This window comes from Polyodon spathula, chromosome 5 (assembly GCF_017654505.1).
Source record: "Polyodon spathula isolate WHYD16114869_AA chromosome 5, ASM1765450v1, whole genome shotgun sequence".
Lineage (NCBI taxonomy): Eukaryota > Metazoa > Chordata > Actinopteri > Acipenseriformes > Polyodontidae > Polyodon > Polyodon spathula.
Window position 1 is genome coordinate 25,114,584 of NC_054538.1, and position 21,983 is coordinate 25,136,566.

The 21,983-nt window shown below is 37.5% G+C and overlaps 1 protein-coding gene across 1 annotated transcript; it reads right to left on the reverse strand.

The window, feature by feature from the left end:
• Positions 1-7,969: 7,969 nt before the first annotated feature.
• Positions 7,970-21,494, reverse strand: LOC121316385 (elongin-A-like). The gene is made up of 9 exons (XM_041251463.1): positions 21,231-21,494; positions 18,294-18,350; positions 17,775-17,887; positions 16,722-17,541; positions 16,402-16,498; positions 15,976-16,137; positions 15,763-15,860; positions 12,294-12,474; positions 7,970-8,097 (listed from the first exon to the last, which is right to left on the reverse strand). Exons 1-9 carry the CDS (start codon positions 21,303-21,305, stop codon positions 7,970-7,972), a joined length of 1,731 nt encoding a protein of 576 aa, XP_041107397.1. The 5' UTR covers positions 21,306-21,494.
• Positions 21,495-21,983: the final 489 nt, after the last annotated feature.

Below are 21,983 nucleotides of genomic sequence, written 5' to 3' on the forward strand. Positions count from 1 at the left end.
GCATAAGTAAGTAAATGGTTTTCACCTGGCATTCTGTACCCGCTATCAAATTATCACTTTGCCATCATTACTCCATTTAAATGATATTGAAATATATAAAAATGAAGAGCATGTAATTGGGCGGGGAACTGGAAAACTAAGTGGGCACAAACATTGTAATGAGATGTAAGGACTTTGCCTTGCACTTGGCCATTTGCTGACCCTCCAACCACCTTGCATGTCTTCTGACAAAGTGCAAACCATTATAGAAGCAAGTAATTGAGCCACACCTTCAGAGACCTGTCATTGGCCTCAGCATAGCAGCCATGGTACACTTCCTGATGCTGTGATGCTTGGCTCTTGTTGAGAACAGGTTGAAAAACCTTCAGACCAGACGGGCAAGACGGAGAAGACACTGCGTATTCAAACCCAATGTTTTAAAAATGAACTGCACTATACATTTTGACTAGATAATTTTTATATCATGAACCTAAAGAGATGGTTTAACTTGCTTAAACTGGAAGATCTCTCACCTTTTTACATTCTGGTGCATGGGGTGTCTGGTGTAGTTTTCAACGTGTGAAATCTGCAGTTTATATCGTTTCTTGAAGGCTGCTACCTTCATGGTCATGGTGAAGACATACTACTAGATGTTTTTTTGTAGATTATATCCTTTCCTGATACAAGCCATAATTCAGATGTGTTGTGCAGCATGAGGAGGAATCAGGTGTTTTTAACCACCTGAGAAGTGGGTTGTGACAGTAACCCCCAAGTCTTGAAGTATGTGATTGCACTTAGAAAATTATTTGAGTTTATTTTTAAACTGTTTGGATTGGAACCAAATTAGACATGAACGATTGGTTATACTTTAACAATATGACAGGAACATATTAATAGCCAACCAGAATACAGGAAACTTCCAAGCCACTTTTTTAAATGCAAAGTTGTGCAGGGTGACCGCATGAGGAGTCATACAGTTAGGAGTGATAAAGTTGCGATGTTGCCAGTTGTTGCTAGGGATGTCACAAGGAGCAATGCGTTGGCTACAGCAATCCTACTGATGAAGGAGGCAATGGACAGGGACCCGTACAGGCTCTTTTGCTAAAAACCTGGGGCCCAATCTTCGATCTTCGCGCAATCCCTCGCTAAATTTGTGCTTCGCAAAAAAATAGTGCTTTGGCACAATATTAGAGATATTCCAAAATGGCACAAAGCAGTTGCGACACATTGGAATATAACGGTTTTTAAGCAATTCACCAATCTGTTTGTGCCTCGCAAAACCGTCTGTGCATTCACTACCAATATAGTAACTGCACACAACAGCTAAGCAAGAATGCAGAATGATGGACAGTCACCATTAGTAATCATTACCCGACAAGCTGCTATCATTGGTGTCGCCACAGTAAGTACCAATATGACAGCAGACGAGACCTCACAATATATCCTGCACACATACATACGGAAACATTCAAATACAGAATTGGCTCCATAGCTAAGCGTAGAGTTTTAAAATTAATGAACTGACAATGCCACTGTTTCATTGAATATGGAGAGTATTGTATCACGAGGAAATAATATATAGGTTTCTTTAAAGGCCAGCTGATCCGACATAGCTGTATGTTGTTGAAGAAATAATAATAAAGTCTTTGGATATTGCCTTTTTTTCTGAATGAGGACTTTTTTATATATAGATATATATAAAGTCATGCTGTGACAAAAATCTACTGCGGTAGCACACTCTCTGATTTGTAAATGTAATAAGTTCATTCACCGGTAAAGTAAACATCAATCAAGCATTTTTATATACACAATACACAGAAATGTCTTGTGTTATTCATTCTACTCACCCAGCTAAACAACATGATTAAGTTGTTTGCCAGGTTTTGAGTGTCGCTGGAATGGATTTTTTTCATTATGACTTTTTTTGTAAGAATAATTAATTCTAAATATGCTCCTAAAATGTTAATTGTTGCCTACTATGATTTCTCAGTAAATGAACAGTCTCTGTAGAATTAGCAACATCGACATTCATTAGACTGGACAGCTGCGTAAAAAAGGACAGAAATTACAGTTAACAGAACTGTTTGTCTTGCCTCAGCTAACTTATGATTGGACTGCTGCAGAGAAAATATGGGTATTTGATTGGTTGATTGTATCACCGGTCTGACTTTAGGAAAACGTTAGCATGCCTTTCACAGCAAGAGTGCCCTGACCATGATTGGCTCTCTGAACTGCAGCTGCCAACCCCTACACCCGTAATACACAGCAACCATTGGAATAGCCAAATAAAGCAATGGCCCACAAGATGGGTGTATGACATATTTATACAATTAATTTACAGGTGTGTGATAACACACAGCAAAGATAACAGGCAGGACCCCCCCCCCCTCTTCTTTCTTCTCTTAATCTTCATTTTCATACTTTGGTACACGTTGGATGTCGATATGCCTGTGTGAAGAACACATATAACTGTATATGTAAAACACACTACCGCTGGCCATCATATCAATACAATGTGTGGATGTGGAGGGGGTTAGAGTTCTGTACTATTGTACGTTCAACATTGCATTGCATATCATAACATGACAAGGACAAGCAGTTGATCAGAAAACCATTGAAATATATTGAGCACACCTTACTATCACATTCAAAAGTCAATGGACGCTGCATGCTACCCAAATCAGTGCTGGAACGGTAGGGGAGACCAGGGTCAGTTGTAACAAGGCTCGTTTGTAACACCTTGAATTTCTCCAATCAGAGACAAGCTAGAGTGATGCAACTCACTCTGTACATGTTCAGTTAGGTTCCCTGTCTGCTTGTGAAAAAGAAACTGTGTGATAGAAGCTTAAGATCTTATCCACAAAAAACAGATTTGAGGTAGATAACTTTTCACCAACTTTATTTTTTGTAATATATCCCTGCCTTTCCCACTTAATTTAAACCTATATATATATTTTTATAGCTAATCTGTGTACTTACAATACACATGTTTATTTGTTTTATTGTTTCTTGCCAGGACATGCAGTTTAATCATGGCACCCAGGGTTGGGGTTAGTTGTAACACGTGTTACAATTGACCCCTACAAACCTAGCTTTTTTTTTTTGCTTTCAGTATGCCAAGAGTTAGACTGAGGAAGACAAGTAGGGGTGTGCCATTACACATCTTGGAGCAAGCATCCAACGAAGTTAACAATGAGGTTAAGTCAGTGAGAGCTGTGGCAAAATCATTTGAGATTTGCCATGTAACATTGTACAGATTTTGCAAGGCCAGAAAGTAGTTAGCTGAGGAAGGATCTACTAAATCTACCTCCTGTAGGCTACACCTCAGGTCACTTCTCCAACCACATGTTATTAAATAAAATACACAAAATGTTACATCTGACCCCGATCACTGTTACAACTGCCCTCGGCCATGGGGTCAGTTGTAACAGACTCCTTGCATTTGAAGCAATACTATGGTCTTTACATTATACAAACATGAAAACTATGGGAATTGGTAACAGACAGGTATAAGTTGTTTCTATCAAAAAACAGGAAAACCAGCTCAAATGGTCTCTGAGTTATGATGCAAAATGTAACAACTTACGACTGTCCCAGGTCCCCTAGTGTGTGTGGAGTTAACGCAGTCCTTTCATAATCCTTATTCTGCACGTCACAAACCTGGTTTTGTGCTTGGCGCATACCTTCAAATAGACCAGGATTAACGCATATTGTCGGCCACTCCACCCTCATATTGCGCGATGCATACATTTTACTTCTACACAGCGCAGAATGGATTGTGACGCGCAAAAGGACATTTCGAATATGGCAACTTGGCACAATGGCCATTTGCGACACACATACCCCTCTGCACAAAACTTTCGAAGATCGGGCCCCTAATCTTTTGCAAAATGTTAGGTGTACTCTTGCCATTTAGTGACAGATCTTGCCTTTACCCAAGACGCCTTTTTTTTTTTTCTTTTGTGTCTTGCATCAGTTAAAATCACAACAAAGCTGCAGTTCAAACCAGTGCCATCACACCTTTCAGCTGAAAAAAAAAAAAAAAAAAAAAACTCTATGCATCAATAGTCAACATTTTCTGCATAATAAATAAGAAAATACCCTTCTATCACACAGCGTTTTCACATCATCACTAATATCCAGAATAATTTGAAGGGCATCCCTGTCTGCCAGCATTGACCCGACAGTGGTATCAAAGCAGTTACATTCCTGCCTGAAACTATTATATTTTCAAAAAGCATGTTGGGGATTGAATGACATTTGTTCAAGCTTAACCTTACAGCTCGAGTCCTAAAGCAATAGAATATTGGATTATACGTAGTATTTAATTAATGCATTTTCAACTCCCCAGCCCCCTCTCCTATTCAACGTTATGTAGTCAGGTCAGACCCCCACTCTTCTTCATTTCTTATGGTGGCTCACCTCCCCCTGCTGTTGGGAGCATTTTAAATCACAAGTCAGGCATGCTTGCACAACAGAGAGCTTTTAATCTCACCTATGCAGCACTACACAACTTAATTTTGCATTTCTTTTGACATGGTGTTAAAGTATTTTAAATAAACCAGTCATGTAAAAAGGACAACAAAAGAAACATTTTAGTTTTATGGGGAAGTTATAATCCACATAAAACACTATTTTGTTGCAAACATATAAACTGGTTTGATTTCGTCTTAACCATCTCTTACATAGGTGCTTCCCCTACACTTAACATGACCATTCATTTACAGGTTTCAATTGAAAAGGATTTAGCAAGAGCATTTCCTGTGATGACACTAGGTGGCAATAGCACAACTAGGTTTCATCCTGATTGTAGGATTTAGAAAACACTGAAACCCCTGGAGACCACTTCTTATTTGGTTTAATCAACCCCTGTTCACAGTGCTGTTTAACATATAAATAGAAATGCCCTATTAAGAACGGGAGTTTTGTCCATCTTCAAAAAACTGGAATTTTTTAAAATAAAAGGGGGTGGGGGGGGGGGGGGGGGGGGGGGGGGGGGGGGGGGGGGGGGGGGGGGGGGGGGGGGGGGGGGGGGGGGGATGCCCAAGAGAGTTGTCCATGGCACAATACAGCCAACATACGGTGGTTGTGTTTGATCTTCATAGTGTTTTGTGTCAAATTGATAGTGCTGGTCCAAGCTATACTACACAGAGCACAGGATTTAATTGAACAAAAAGAAAAGATTTCCAATATTCAAAAATGAATTTGGTTCCTGAAAAATATAATGTAACAAATACAAATGAAGCACATGCAGACATTTTAATCCCTTTGTGCCTGCGTACTTTACATTTACAGTAGTTACTGTCTACACACAAAAGTGCTTTTATATTCTGGTTAAACTTGATAGTTATACCTTGAATGCATTACTCATTTCAGGGAAAATAAAATAATGGTTAGGTCTAGATCATAATGGTTCTTTATTAAACAAAACAATGTGATTCAAAAGTGCATCTATCTTCGCACCAGTCGGCTCTTGAAGATCTTTAATGACTTTGCCATCATTGGTGCAATTTCTAAAAGATAAAAAGAAAGGGGAAAATACTAATACAGTTGTTAAAACTACCACGAAGCATGGATATTCACATATCCAACATCCTGTTTTTTTCCAAAGCATGGGCCCCAATATACTAGGCTTCTGATCAAGTGCAAAATGTGCAGCCAGTGAATCGTGTGACAGTATCATGTGTGCCAGATACAGGGACATCATAAGCAGCTGTGAGTCGAGAACAGAAGAGGGTAATTTACTCTGTGGATTTTCTACATTGGTTTGGCCAATTGAAGCAGACTTTGGCATAGGAGAGAGATAAGAGATAGACTAATACATAGATAAGGAGATGACACCCCCCCCACACACACAGTTGTAGTCAAAAGTTTACATACCCAATGGAAATGTATAATTTCTAGAAATTTCTCAAACAAATTATAGGCAAAATCTTTTCTTTGGTTGTGTGGATGAGGATTTTATTTTTCAAGAAATAGATTCCTAATTATTTATTTCAGCAATTTCTTTGCAAAACTCAAAAAATGCTAATTCAGAAGTATTCCTACCCTTTGATGCTATGATAGTATTGTCTACAAGGTGCTAGAAATTTCAATATGATAATGCAGAACCTAATTCTACAAAAGTCTAGAAAATGCTAGATTGTAGGCGAACATTCTTACAGAGTATGAAAGGGTTAGGCATAGGATGATTTTCATTACAAAAGTAAATGGGTCAAAGTAAGACCTACCTATCTGAAGACCATAGGCAGAACATTTGTTGTAAAGCAGTAGAAGGATACAAGAATATTTAAAAGCATTTGGAGTACCCCAATTTCAATTACTGTTTCTATTATCAAGAAGTACAAGACTCATGGTACTCACAACACTCCCTCAGTCTGGAAAAAAGGTTCTTTCACCAACAACATGAAGAATTCTGAAGGTTAATAACAATCTGAGATTGACAGCCATAGATATTCAAAATGAACTGGCTGCAAGTGGGACTGAGGTTTCCATTTCAAGCATAGGTCGAGTATTCCATGGTGAAGGTTTCAATGGTCACAAGCCAAGGAAAACGTCAAGGACAATCTCTTAAAGTTTGCAAAAATGGCATATGAATTATGGATACAAGTTCTGGTCAAAGGTTTTATGGCTTGATGGAACAAAAAATAAAAACTATTTGGTCAAGCTGATAGTCGTTACATTTGGAGAAAGACCTGTGTGGTAATATCCTTCTATATGGAAAAATTGCTGAAAGATGTCTGCAATTATTTCTTGTAACCTTTTCCTCATCCACAAAAGTAAAATCTTTTGTAGCAAAAGTTTCCTATAATTCTTCATTTGAGAAATTTCTAGAAATTAAAGTTTCCATGGATTATGTAAGCTTTTGACAAATTGACAAAGCAATTATTTACAGCCTTGACCACTAGATCTTGCTACAAAACACAAACAGTAGTTTAATTGTTATATAATATTACTGTTGTGAAAATACAGGTTGATGTTTTACAAAATCAATGTATCAAAAATGGTTAAAGGCTAATGACTTCTTACTTTTAGCCATTTTCTTTGGATCTTGACTAGGACCAGCACTGGACGTGCGCACCTGGACATCAGAAGAGCCGAGTCTGGCTTTGCTGTCCGGGGCCTTTACACTTGAAAAATAAATGCCATAGCTGTTCCTGGTAAACTGCTCTTGATACGGCATCTCTTCAAATGAGACTTGCATTTGTTGAACAAGATATATGGCACAGTCACTCCACAAACGTTACCGTGTGCCTACAGGAGCATTCACCAAGATTTATAAACCGAACTGGAGGTTCACTTGGCAGCAGCAGCCAAAATCCAAAGACAACATAGGCTCAAATTCCATATGGCGAATTCTTACAAGCATAAAATATACTCTAGCCATATGCCTATTGAAATCATATAATGATTTGAAAAAAAGGAAGTGTGACAGCTTCATTCCTGTCATTGCAATAATAATAAAAAAAGGTTCCCATTTCCACTCCCAGACATGAAATTTGATTCCTGTCCTTACTGGATTTCACATCTCTATACTAGAAGGCTCCAATGGCACAGTAGCTTGATTTTAGCTAAAATGAGCTAGAGATCACAGCTAAGACATAGTAAATCCTGCTCAAAATGCTCTATAATGGAAATAGTGTTGAACCCTATATTTTAGGTGACATATGGTCATGGAATAGGACTGAGGACAAAAAGTTGCCAATTGCAGAGTTTGATAGAGTAGAACTAAATTCATCATTCACAAACAGAATACAATTCTTCAGGTAAACTGGAATGTATCCCTAAGCTTTCCACTCCTAATGGGAAACCTCTCCAAAACAAGCTGATCATTGAAAAGGAACAATTAGTGACATCATAAAAATCACATTCAATTGGTTTAGTCTACGAGTCATTTAGAAATGACTGTAGTCCACTTTATATTCTCCAAAAGCAGTTGGAGCACTGTTAGCTGAAGCTTTTGTCTTTAGTGTGTTTGTAGCTATAGAACTTACTTCACTTTATCAACAGAATGAGGCTGGGCAGCAGGGCCTGCAGTCTTATAGATCTCCTGTTTCCGACGCACATCTCGGGGAGGTTTGACTACAGTGTGAATAAATGCTCGCTTCACCTGTCGGCCTGGAAAAAAGTAATAAATAAATAGGAGGCCCAAATACACCTGGAATCACAACAGGAACTAGGCTTTATACAAAATACAACATAAAACCTGTTGGCCAAAAAGGTAGTTTAATAGGGATTACTTCAAAACAAAATCATATGTACTCATATGCCAACATAGTTCATGGGACGGGAGCCTGGGCTATTAGAATAGCTTGTTAAATCGTAGATTGGGTTGGTAGAGGAAAGACCACCAGAGAAAACATATAAAAGGGTTGTCTTGCTCAGAGGTGAGGCATGGCCGCCAAGACTGTACACAGCATCCCTCAAGTATGGAACAGGTAGCAGATGCAAACCTGAAAATGAAAGGACAGAAGAGTAGTTACTCTGGCTATTGGAGAGCTGCTCACGATGGGAGCAGAGAACCTCCATCAGGGAATCTGAGAAGAGGTAGAAGACAGAAAGGTTAGTTAGGACATTGAGCACTAAGCACATAGCAGGCCAAGTCCAGAGTAAATAATTGGAAGAAAGAACTTCGCCTCTGTTTGAGGTATAGAATAGCGCATGAGCTGCAAAAAGACAATTGTGGCCAGTGGTCCCACTGACTTGTACGATGAGAATCCCCCTTATCCGAAGGCAGAGGTGGCGTACCCTGACCCAAGGTCGGGCCAGTGAGATCCTCCTCCCCCAAAGGACCCCTGGCTCCACAGAATATTGCCAAATTTGTGCGACAAACGAGAAAAAAGACCATGTGCCAATGCAAAGGAAAAAACACACGAGACAACAATAAAAAGGGGGTTAGAGAGATGTACAGATTATGTGTATGTATAACTATATGTATATTTGTCACTCAGTGGAGTGGAAAAACCCCATTGTGTGAAGAGATTGCTCCCACTCCAGGCAAGCTAACAATACTCTGGAAATATCAGAAATGGAAGTGCGAATGTACAAGTCAACTGCTTAATACCAGCACCCCAGGCAATGAGATGCTGGTTGACTTTTGCCTTGGCTGCCGATGTTGCTGCGCCGATCCTGAAGAAGTGAAGCGTATAGAACCGAGACGGGAGGTCTGCCTTGGAGATCGGCCAGGCGGGAAGAGAATCAAAGTTGACACGACTGAACAGGAAAAATCCACGAACAAGCAGGTCTAGAGCTGCTGCTGGAATCAGCCGGCGGAATCTGGTGATCTGGAGGAGAGCTAAAGCATCAGCAGCATTATTATGCATACCAGCGACATGGGTTGCTTGAATAATGAAACTCGAAGACACTGAAATTCATAGAAGGCAGTGGAAAAAGCTTATAATGAGGGGAGGATGAACAACTTTTGTTGATATGCGCTGTGAGTTGATTATCACTGAAGGATAGGATTGACTTCCTAGACCACTGATGGGCTCCAGGGGTAGGCGGCTGTAACAATGAGATATAACTCCAGGAGTGCTGTAGCCTTGAGATGCACGGATAGGTTTTGAATTTCCAGAGGCCATCTGCTGGAAACCCATGAAACCCCCGAATCCTAGAAATAAGGCATCTGTGAAAAAAGGGACAAAATCATGGGGGCTCAGATGTAGTCTTTGTAAAATAGTGAAAGTCTGTTCCAGTTTAATGAATAAATCCCCACATTTTGATGTCCTTCATGGATTCAGTGGATGTTTATCCAAGCCTCCAGGCTTGATACTGTAGAAGAGGGAGATGGGGGATGATGCAAATTGCATAATTGAATTGGCCCAGCAAGGATAGCAGGTAGTGTTTTCTGATAGAGGTTGAGATTTGGAATTTGAGGTATCTAATACGATCCAGTTTAACGGGAGGGAGGTGGGCCTCAGATCAGGATTCAATCCTTGTAAAATAGCTGCTCCAGGGCTGGGCTTGCTGGCAGGGGCGCTTTGATCTCTGGAATGCTGGAGAAGGTGGTCTGGAGGCTGGAATGAGAAGGTACCAGATTTTCATCTGTAAAAATGGAGAGGTTTTGAGGAGAATCTAGCAGGGAGGTTTCCTGGTCTGCATCAGAGATGTCAAGGAGTTGGTTCATGCTGAAAATTACGATTTTTTTTAATTTAAAGCAAAGAACGGGCAAGGGAGATAGACGTGAATAAACGATGACTGACAGGAGCCCTAGCTCCTGCCCCCTGAACCGCACTAGGTTAACATTAGTGCTCCCTTTATGCCAAAATGAGCGTATGAGTTGTGAATTGAAATAAAATATTTGAATGCCTGCATTTTACAGAAATAAACAAAAAAACAAAATAAAAAAAACCTGTAAAGGATCATTCACATCAGGTACTACCATGAACCAATTGCACTGTCTAGTTGAATTTAGGCAAACTTGCAATAACCTGGCAGACATTTAACACAAATCTCACTGGCGAGAACCAGCTTATCTCCAAGAAATATCAGAACGCTATGGTTCCAGGGTTTTCAGTTTCTGCCAGTGAGAACTTTGCATAGCTAGCAGCAATCTAATTTGTCCGCCTGCACAGCGCCTTGGGATGCATGTTCATAAAGGCTGTTACAGTATAAATCTAATTTGTTTAGTATTGTAAATTAGGAGGGATCCCTATGTGCTTTGACAGACATTTTCAGCAACTTCAACCTCTGGTAGCTCCACTTAAATCTATTAATAGCAGGTTTATGATGGGTAGATTTTGGAATGTGTTCATGGGAGTCAGATACATCAGACTATTTATACATCCTTGTGTACAGTACTCTTCATTTTGAAGTTGGCATTTCATTGCAGTATGATAGCGTTGCATAAAAATGCATCAACAATTCATACTGCAACTTCCTCCCACCTACATAAACGTATTTAGAATAAAATGCAAAAAAGAACTACTAGTGTTCAAGCTTTTTATGCACATTAATACACATTATCCCAATTAAGATGTAGAAAGACATACCACAGGTAAGGATACTAAGCCAGTGGTGCACAAAGTTGGGAATGGGTTGAGTCAGTAAGTAAAATTTATTTAAGTATCTAACATTTTAAATAACACATAATGACAGTAATTAGTCCAAGTTATTACCTTTCAAATGAGCCATTGACTATCACTCTAGGACTTATATAACTGGAGAAATGATGTTTGAAGTGTCGAGTGTCAGTAAAACTGCAGTGAACAGAGCAAAAATGACGGCTTCCATGTATTTATATTTTAAGTGTTTATCACAGATTTAATGCAAATCTATTTTCCTAGATTTAACCAAAAAATGTTCCGATTTAGCTTAATACCTAAATGTTAACAAACACATTAAGTTTTGAAGTGTGTACTTTTTTTGTCAGTGTAGTATGCAGAGGAAGCAGGGAGGCAGAGACATTGGCTCTCTGATGCAACAGCAGCTCTGCAGCACACAATACCAAATCAAGCACTTCAATGGGCTCAAATAGCTACAGATTTAACTGGCAAAATAAAATATTTATTTTATGAAAACCCAGCTTTACTTTTTCTGATTTAATTGCTGAACGATAATGTTTGTTTGTTTTTTTTTTTAGGATTTATCGGTTAGGTAAAAGTTGAATTGTCAAGTGTAAAAAATAATTAAATTTAAGTTATACATATTGTTTCACTGAATTATTTGTTAAAAATGTTAGCTAAATGTTAACTCGCCAAATGTAAAAGGAGGAATTAATTTCACAGATTTATTTGTTGGAAACCCAGATTTAAGTGTCATCTAAATATTGACTCCCAAGTTTAAAAAAAGATTTGTCGACTGGTCTTAAATGTTACATTTATGACATGCATTTCCAACATTTATACAGTAACTGAAAGTACAATTTTGAAAACTTGTAAGAACGTGTTTGTTACTATTTAAATATCTAGATAAATCTGGACTTTTTGGTGGTTAAATCTAGGGAAAAACATATTTGCCAGTAATGTATGCCAAGTAAGGGGTGCGGCATATAAAAAGTTTGCACATCACTGTTCTAAACCACGGTAACAAAGAAACTATGTATGTTTGGTTCCACCATCTGAACATTAAATGGCTAGAATTAACAGCTATTAAACATTTCTTTAGAAATGAACATTGACACAATGCAGAGAATGTGTTATTGTCTGTGTCTGGCAGTTATTGTTAAATTATACAATTATTTTGCATCATCTGAACGTTTGGAAGGCATGTGATGGAATTCACAGAAGACAGACAATTTAATGGTGTCAACCACCAAAAAGTTAATACAGGAAATATTCTACAATGGCAAGTTTACTGCATGTCTTGATACTGACCTTTAGGTTTTCCAGAGTGTGCAGAGGCAATGCTTTTTGTCAGCAGTTTAAACTTGTTTTCTCTTTCTTCAAAAAGCCTCAAATACATTTCTCTCCATGCCTCATATTCTTGAGGCCTTTCATGTTTGAACTCCTTTTGACAGTGTTTAATCCACAAGTGGTCAGTATCCCCAATATAAGCCTTAAAGACAAAGACAATTTGTGTTACTAGTTTGAAGTGCTTCAATTACGTTACCAATATAAAATGTGGATTTTATTTTAATAGGATTAAAAAAAATAAATAAATGCAACTGGCATTCTAATAAAGTCTGTTCCAGATTAGATTGGTTGCACATAGTGGGCTGCTACAGGCAATAGCAACCCCCAAGACAATCCTTTCCAAGGACTGTTTATTTAGCAGTTAAAAGCAGATTTAAAATGGGATGGCGGTAGAAAGGTTTGAAAATGATTGATTCTTGTAAATATTACATACATATATATCTATATATACATACACACATATACACACACACACTGATGCCCAATGAAAACGCAACAGTCTTAGTTTTACATTAATGGCTCATTGGGCACATACTGTACATAATGTTAATTTACATTTTAAATAGTGGGCAGACAAGTTTGTTGATAGTTTGGGTAGTATTGTTCCTTGGGATAACAAAACACTGAGCTCAAGGTGAATGCCAGGTGCTCAGTGTTTGATATTTGAGTTATTAAAATTGCCAAAAAAAAGAGTGGACATGATTTTGATTGATGCAAGAACAGTGAAAGATACGATCATGCCCCGCTTGAGTAATGAAGATCGGCTGTTTGCTATCGGCATGACTGAAGGCGGCCTTGTCTGTGAGAAGTTGACTGGAGAATGAAATATTCTGCTTCAACAATCAGCAGACTAGTCCAGAGAAGCCAGCTCTGTGAGAGACAGGCCACATCCTGGAAGGCAGAGGGTCACCACACTAGCCCAGGACCAACCTGTGCGGCGGTGGAAGTGTGATGCTGTAGTGAAGAATCTCCTAACACAACATCACCTTTAGTGCAGATTGAGGGAAACCTTACTGCTCAACGATACATTGACAAAGTCCCTGAGGCAATAGCTTTTCTGTCCCTGCAAGCCAATCCTCATGTCAGTTTTCAAGCAGGACAATGCAAGACCACACAGTGCTAAGACTACAATTGCACAGCTTCAAGAAAATAATGTCGAGGTCTTGCCATGGCCAGCTTTCTTTTTCTCCTGACTAGAGTCTAATAGAATATCTGTGGGACCAAATCAGCAGTGCCATCCACAGGAGACAACCGCGACCAGCCAACCTGTTCCAGCTGGCTACAGCTGCACAGGAAGAGTGGCAGAATATTCCACAGCAGTCTACCCAGAGGCCGATCAACACTGCCAGGATTGTGTTAATACTCAGGGAGGTCTTACCAGATACTAACTTTGTAATGTTTTCATTTTGACCGTGTGTCACGTTTCATACTAAAATAAAAAAAGATCCTTTGATCTATATTTTTGTTCACATTTTCTGTGATTTTGTTTGATAACTAGGTTTGATTAAATCTATTAGACCCGAGTGTTGCTTTTCTTTTGTGCACCAGTATATTTTTTATATATATATATATATACACACACACACACACACACACACACACATATACACACATATACACACACACACACACACACACACCCACACCCTGAATTCTGCAGAGTCAACGTCCAAGGGGGCGTAAAGTTATTGTTAAGGCAAAAGTGGGGTAACAAAGCCTCCCGGGGACAATGCCCTTGAGCATTATAGTCCCCTGTTGGTAACTATAGGTCTTCCCTCAAATAAAATAAATAAATATGGACTAGAGAGGAGGGCTATAGAGGAAAATTATTGACCCGAGGGAAGACTATTGTTACCGATATGGGGCTATAATGCCTGAAGCCGCACCCTGGAGGTAACAATAGTCTTCCAAGGGGCATTTAATTTCATATTTAACATATGAATCAGTCAAGAAAATAAGTGAGGCAACGTTGGACAGTAAAGCCGGCTTTATATATTTTATTTAAATATAGCCAACACAGCGGATGTAAATAAATACAATAAAACAGAATTTTGTTAAGTTCGTACCACATAGTTAAAGTTTTTTGGCATACAGCTCTCCGTCTGGTTTGCCAAATGTTACATAATCCAGTTTATATCCCGCCCGTCATATTTGTTTTTGTCGAGTTGAATTTTTGAAAGTCAGAAAACAGTGACGTTTTAAAAATCACCATTTAAGTGTTTGGAGCATCTTTCCTACGTAGCATGTTTTGTAATTAATTTTCTGTTAACTCACAGAATATGTGTTCAGCCATTTTCTCATTGTGAGGAGTGAAGAGGAGACATTCCTTTGAAAGGGGGTGGGACTGACAGTGATGTCAGTGAGGGCAATAGTTCAATCTATTTTTGCTCCTATGATGATATTTTAACCAATTACAGGCCAAAATTTCCAACCACAGATTCGTCATACATACTGTATATTTCATTAAATACACTTAATATATACAGTATATAAACACACACAGTATATCCTCGCTATAACTTTTGTTTATTATATCAAAATGAAGATAAACTATTGAAGTTAATGAGATATTGTGAATAAAAGTAGAATGACATGCACCTGTTTGTCTCACGTATGCAGTATTCTGCCTTTGCTTTGTCCAATTCATTAAAAGAATTAAACAGTACAAAAAGCAAAAATCCCAAATTGAAGCTAAACTTCTATTCAAAATCTATCCCACAAAGCATTTCAAATGGCACCAAATCTTAATCCGACATGCAACAATCCCAAACTGAGCTTTTACTCCAAATCAACCAGACAAAGTTTGACATGAAAAGTTCAGATCCTCAAGTTGTTTTTTTTTTTTTTTTAATCCATTTTGCTTTGCCTATGCTTGCTGAGCAAGCCAAAAAAAAAAAAGTGCTTTTTGACAACCTATATTCATGACAGAGATATGCCTGTGTTACTCCTTTTTTCAAACTATCAGTATAGTTTCCACCTTTGTTGCCGCATAAAATGATTTTCATTTCGGAGGCAGTTACACAGCGTGTGCTTTTTATTAAGACAAAGGAGTTGACTTCACTGCGGGGGTGGCATCCCACACGTACAGACCAGTATGTTGACAGCGTGTGTTTATATTCTCTTTATTTGGGGTTCAGGTTCGTTATAATGAAGGGCGTTGTCATACACACAATACACATTTTAACTGTTACTCCTGAAAACTGCACCACTTTCTAATGACTATTGCAAGCTGCTTAACCCCCATGTTACACTAACTAGCCACATAGAAATTTGATTAAATGGTCCTGCTAAATAGTGTTCAATTAGGAAATAATCTTCCAGTTCATTTTTATCCAATACAGTTTATACCTCACGGTTTTGAGTAATTTACTATTTTTGGCACTTCTGGTTTATGCCAAGCAACATTGTCAATTCTTGACATTAATCTTACCGGGTTGCATTCTTCAATTCTATACAGCTGCTCTGGTGTACAATGTTCAAGCACTGGCTCTAGAATTTCAAATGGAACTCCTCCAATCTCGTAGAGAGCTGCAAGAGAGGACTTTAACTTGAAACCTTGTGACGATAAGTAGTGTAAACTTGCTTTTTAAATTATAAAAAAAAATCCCGGAAGGCAGTTTTTTTTTTTTTTTTTTCTACTTACAGTCAATATTGTTCTTAAGTGCACGTATGCACTGTTGATAAAGTGTCATCATGCCCGGAAGGAACACAGTCTTGGCTCCAGAATAAACCTGCATCTTGGAGTTAAGTCTCTGCCCTGTAAACCCAGTGGCATCTTCAAAGGTATTGGGGACCTCAGCTTGTTCTGAGAATTCAAGAAAAAAAAAAAAAAGTTAGAATAATTACTGCAATGTTCAAAAATGGTGGTGAACAAATAGTTTTAGTACATTCATATATTGGTTAATGGAACAAGACGGCCTTTACTTTTGGTTTAAATGAAAATTAATGTGACTGTCAATTCATGCATCAATTCTGAATTAAAAAAAAAAAAAAAAATTGGTATACTTAATTTTTACATGTACAAAACAAAAACATGCCACACCTCTTAAATATCATTTACAGTACTTACTTTTCTTCTCTATATAAGGAGAAGGGAATAAGAAACATTCTGGCAGAAGAGATGGCAGTGGAACATTTAATAGATCCATTATTGATCCGGATTTCATCTGTGGGTACAGAGTTAAAAATTAAGCAGCAATAATGTGTAGAAAATAAAGCAGCTAATACAAATAATTTCTCTAACTTATTTTATTAGCTAGAAAAAGAAAACAAAAACTTGATAATGTGTACATGGATGTTTGGTAGTTATACTTGAATATAAAAAAGGCTTTGACATGTTAAAAGAGCTATAAAAATATGATATTTGGTGTATTTTCTTTTTTTAAATACCTTTTTGTCTGTGGTGATCTTTTCTTTCTCAGAAACCTCTTTTCCTAAGGATTCAGCTTTAATGTCATGCTTTTTATGTTTCTTGGTCAGCTTTTGAATTTCGGAAGGCTTTTTTCTTTTTTTGGAGGCGGGTGTCAGGTCATAATTCAGGTAGGTTTCAAAGGACATGGTTGGCTCCTCAAAGTCACTATCACCACTCTTATCTTTCACATCCATGAACTTCACAGACTTTCTGCTCTTTGTCAGTTTTGCTTTCTTGTTGTCCATTTCCAGTTGATCTAAAGTAGATGGATTCTCTGTCGACTGAGTACTTTTCCTATCACATTTTATATGATCACCATTTGTAATTTTTGTTGAATTTTTAAGTAAGCTTTTGGCATTGCTATTCTCTGTTATTGAGTTGAACAAGGAAGACTCCTTATTGTTCCACTTATGATCATACTTCTCTTTGTCTATATGATTGGGTGCATTTTTTTCCAGTGGGGGATTTTTGTCACTACAGTCTTCAAGATCACTGTTTGATTCTTCAGTGTTCCCATCTGTGGGGCAATTTTTTACACTACCAAGATGATGTTCTTTATGTTTATGACCATCAGAAGCTCGGTCATCCAGGGCTTTTGTCTTAACAGCGCTCTCTCGATGGCCATCTGCTTTGGACATTTTCTTGGACTCAGATTCAGATTCTGCGAACCCACTTTTATCCTGTCCTGTGGAATGCCTTTTCTCGGATATGCTACTGGAATTATTCTTTTCTTTCAGAAAATCTTTTTTCTTGGAGCTTTGTTTTTCTGGAGTGTGGTCATCCTGTGCAAGGCTAGAACTGGGAAGTCAGGATGGTCAATTATCAGATATGTGCTTTATAAAGTACCATCAATTTCAATCACTATCTTGCCTTGCTAAAAAAGCTTGATACTTCACAATTCCCACATTGAACTAAATATTTTAATGCATACACCTACATAGACCAATCTACAGTACGACAAATTAAATCTAAAACAAACAAAATAAAAAAAATGTGGCATTTTAGATAATGGTTGTGTAAAATACAGTTACCTGCCAGTTTCCTTGGGAACCAACTTTTTCCACTGGATAACTAATGCTTTGGCTACATTGCCTGCGATTTCATGCTTCCGAAAACCATTAACAGTTTTTCCAATCCCAGTTTCCTGTGGAGAATCCAACAAAATGTTGGGGGTACAAAATGTTGGGGGTACAAATTGTTACTTTATCCATCAACAGCACATCGTTTTAGGATAAATGATCTGTACCAGTCTTGCTTCTTTACTGTTGGTAATTTCAGAGCTAGATAATCATGCTAATAGATTGAAGTAGGACTCTTCTAATACCTCAGTCAAATTGACACCTGTTCTTCTATGGTCTTGTCCATGGGTCAGAAACATTTCCTTCAGGGCACTGTGACTTAATTGTCAATTCTCTTGACAGTCTCTCACCTCACCCCAACCCCCCCCACCACCACCACCTTAACTACCTAAAATCAAATTAGGGAGGCAACTAGAAGTTAAACATATTGAAGGCATATCCATTTCAATCACCATTAACGTGATCTCTTACCGCTAGGACGTCCAGTGTTATCTTCAAGTCCTGCAGTCGCTTCAGTGTTTTTAAAACCTAAAATACGTGAACAGATATCTCAGAAGAAAGCCAACGGATGACTTGAAATACAATACAGGTTTACTTATTCTAACCTGAAGCAGCCAAAACAAACATTGGCAAATGTTTTAAAGAATACAACTGCCCAGGCTAATGACTAATCTAAAATAAATATTGCCATATATTTTACATATTGCTAACAAAACATGCAAGCTTTTCAAGCGTTAAATAGTGTAAGATTGGATAATATACTTATTTAACAATTAAACATGTATTCTCAAATATTGGTTTAAAAAAAAAAAAAAAAAAAAAAAGGATTTGAAATATCCTTTATTTATTTTACTGCTAAATCATAACCAGACCTCATAAAACCTGTAAGTATAGTGCAAAAAAGGTGATTGAAAAATTGATTGCCTAAAATTCCAAATATGGAAAGCCCCTCTTTTAGTTGCCTGAAAGCAGCAAAATGGCTGAGTCTGCACAGAGATCAGAAGCTATGTATGGGAATACCAAAGGCTGAGCCACTCCATTTAGCATGTACTATAAATGGGCAATGTAAATGTCAGTAGCTACCACAGCTGTAAAAAGAATTAGCTGGCCTCACTAGCAGGCACTGGTATACAACGTCAAGCCTGAGCACCAACAACAGCAGGAGGAGGAGAAGGAGAGCTACAGCAGATCGCAAGTTCTCTATGGGTTCAAATTACAAGGCAGCCTCACACAGAAAAGCCAAACACCTTTTGCGCAATTCATCTGACAAACCAACTCATGCAACTTCTTTATTGTAAATGGCTTTAGAAGGCCACAAAGTGATAGCTACACAGTAGCTAGGATTTTTTGTAAGCGGAGTGTTAGAATGAAGAATTAAAATCAATTCTCGTCAGGATTCAGTTAAATTAATGCTAGTGTTATACTAAAGTATTTTAATACACACATTTTCATTCAATTATTTGATTAAAGCAGAATACAGAAGAGCTTAAAAATGTATCAGGGTGTAACAGTAAATGGACTCCATAATTTCAACTGTAATGTCTTACATAAGGAAGTTGGATAGAGAACTAATTTATTGAAAAAGAGTGACTGCTGCAGTCCAGCACTACCGTTACTCATGTATATTAATTCAAATAGTAAATAGTCAGTCAACTATCTACCAATCAGTTTCAAAACTTTTTTGTTTGTTGGGGGGGGGTTTTATATGCAGGGCAGGTAACCAATTCATATTCAATTAATATTTCCAAGAAATACATCTTCAGACAATATAAGATATATTTTTATATATATATATATATATATATATATATATATATATATATATATATATATATACTAGATATACTAAATGAGTCACTGCTCTCTAATGTAGTCCATGCAGAACAGATGCAGTTTGAAGGAAAAGCCAGCACCTGTCACACATTGGCTAAAACAAAAAAAATAATAATTTTAAGAGCAATACTAAAAAGTGGCTGTTTGTGAGTATTAAACAAAATGAAATACAACAAAATAATTTAATAAAAAATATTAACAAAGTGATGACCATTCTGATCAAGAGTACAAAAGTCTAAACTATGGAAGAGCGTTGCAAAGAGAATCATGATATGCTCCGTGTAAAACAGAACATTCCTGTGGTACAGCTTAACGTTTTCCCCCAGGAGTGCTAAAATCCACATATGATGGGCAGGCTGGTGTCGTGTTCATCGGGATCAGAAGGCAGTACAGACGTGAATTGTGGGTACAAGTGCAGCGCTTTATGTTTTTTAGTAGTCAAAATCTTCAGACCACATATAGCTCGTTCCCCAGTTCCAATCTATAACACACACATCATAGGGTCAGGTTAGCCTGCTAGTTAACCCACCATCACTCCGGATATACCCAATGCATGTCTAAACAGCTTTCAGGCCTCATTTCAACTGAGACTCGGTACAACGCAGTAGGTGGCATTAAAGAACTATTAACCTTACTTAAAGAAGCAGTAACCAGATAGTAAAAGACCATTACAACAGAATTAGAACAAAGCATGCTCTATAATAGCAATATTGTAGAATACATAATAAATAAATTGCAATAGGTTAAAAACCATTTCTCATTGCATCCCATAATGACATTTTAACAGGTTCATTATTATCCACTTTCACACAACAAACCGAAATATGGTGGAACTGCAAATCAAATTAACACAATGGCAAGAAATGTATTGTAAACCAACCTATTGTAAGAATATTTCAACAGCCCCTGTCCATGTTTTATAAGGAGTTTTACACACATGGTTTTTCAATTGAAAATTAACTATTATAAGGCCAACCTTTAAATAGAACTGTTGTTCCTGAGTATTTATAGGTATGGATTGAAGGTTTTTAGATTAGCATATAGGCAAATCCACTTAAAACACCATTACAAATGTACTATACTATATGTCATTAGTTTAACAGCAAATAGGAATAGCGCTACAGTTAAAAAATAAATAAACACACTAATTTCTTTATTCCTTCCTGAAAACGTATTTCGCTTCAAACTAGGGACCTAAATCTGTTTGGAATGTAATCCTAATACACACCGAAAGAGCATATGCAATGTGTGTTTACCAAGCAGCAGATCAGTCGTGCGTAATATCACTTTTTATGGTGTTGAGGTGTTGGTAATGTTTTTTTCTTTCTTTTTTTTTTTTTTTTTTTTTTTTAAAAGCAAAGGAGCCGCGCATAAACTACGACTGACTAAGGAAATTGTTAAAGAACCACCTCCAAAATGAACAAAATAATAAAGCAGGATTGGCATTTACAATGCATAGGTGCACCCTTGTTTAAACAGTACCTGTACTAGCATATAAAACTAAGGGGCGGTGGGGTTTCTTCTGATGTTAAATACTACGTTTTTGGAGAAAAAAGTGCAAAATGCTACTTGTACCTTCTTGGACGCCGTGGTTTCATTTAGAAGCTCTTTTAGTTGTAACACTTTTTCCGAAACCTCAGACTCAGCCATTATATTTGCTTGGAGAAGGGCAGCTATTGTTCACGTAGATCTTGTTCGTATTAATCCGAAAGGGAAAAATCACCATGCCTTTCGCCTTTATATAGGGCGGTGTCAAAAGGAAGCGCTAATGTTAAATGTGTAGTTTCTTATTTGAACTGATTGGATTTGTTGTTTGTAGTTTTTTACGTTGACTGTATAGTTCTGATTTGTTAAAACAAATACACATTTTGCAAGAAAAAAACACACACACACACACATATATATGTGTGTGTGTGTGTATGTATATTATATATATATATATATATATATATATATATATATATATATATATATATATATATATATATATATATATATATAAACCAAATTTAAGTGCAGTGAACTGTTTACAGAATCATGGTAACAATAGTATTGTTTATGTGATTAATTACATCGACGCATTGTTCACTTTGTGGCGATGTTCATTGTTGAACTGATGTCTTATAATCAAAACAACTCGTTGCCTCGTAATATAAAATGTAAACATCATTACAAAAGAACAAAACAATTTCGCCGCCTCTGAACTCTAACAAAAAGATCCATCCAAAGATCTGCTATCAATTACGTACAAATCGTGAATTGATGAGATTTCACACACGCGAGCTTGGGGTTGCAGAGGGTTACTTCCCCTCAACTCTTGAGCCTTAG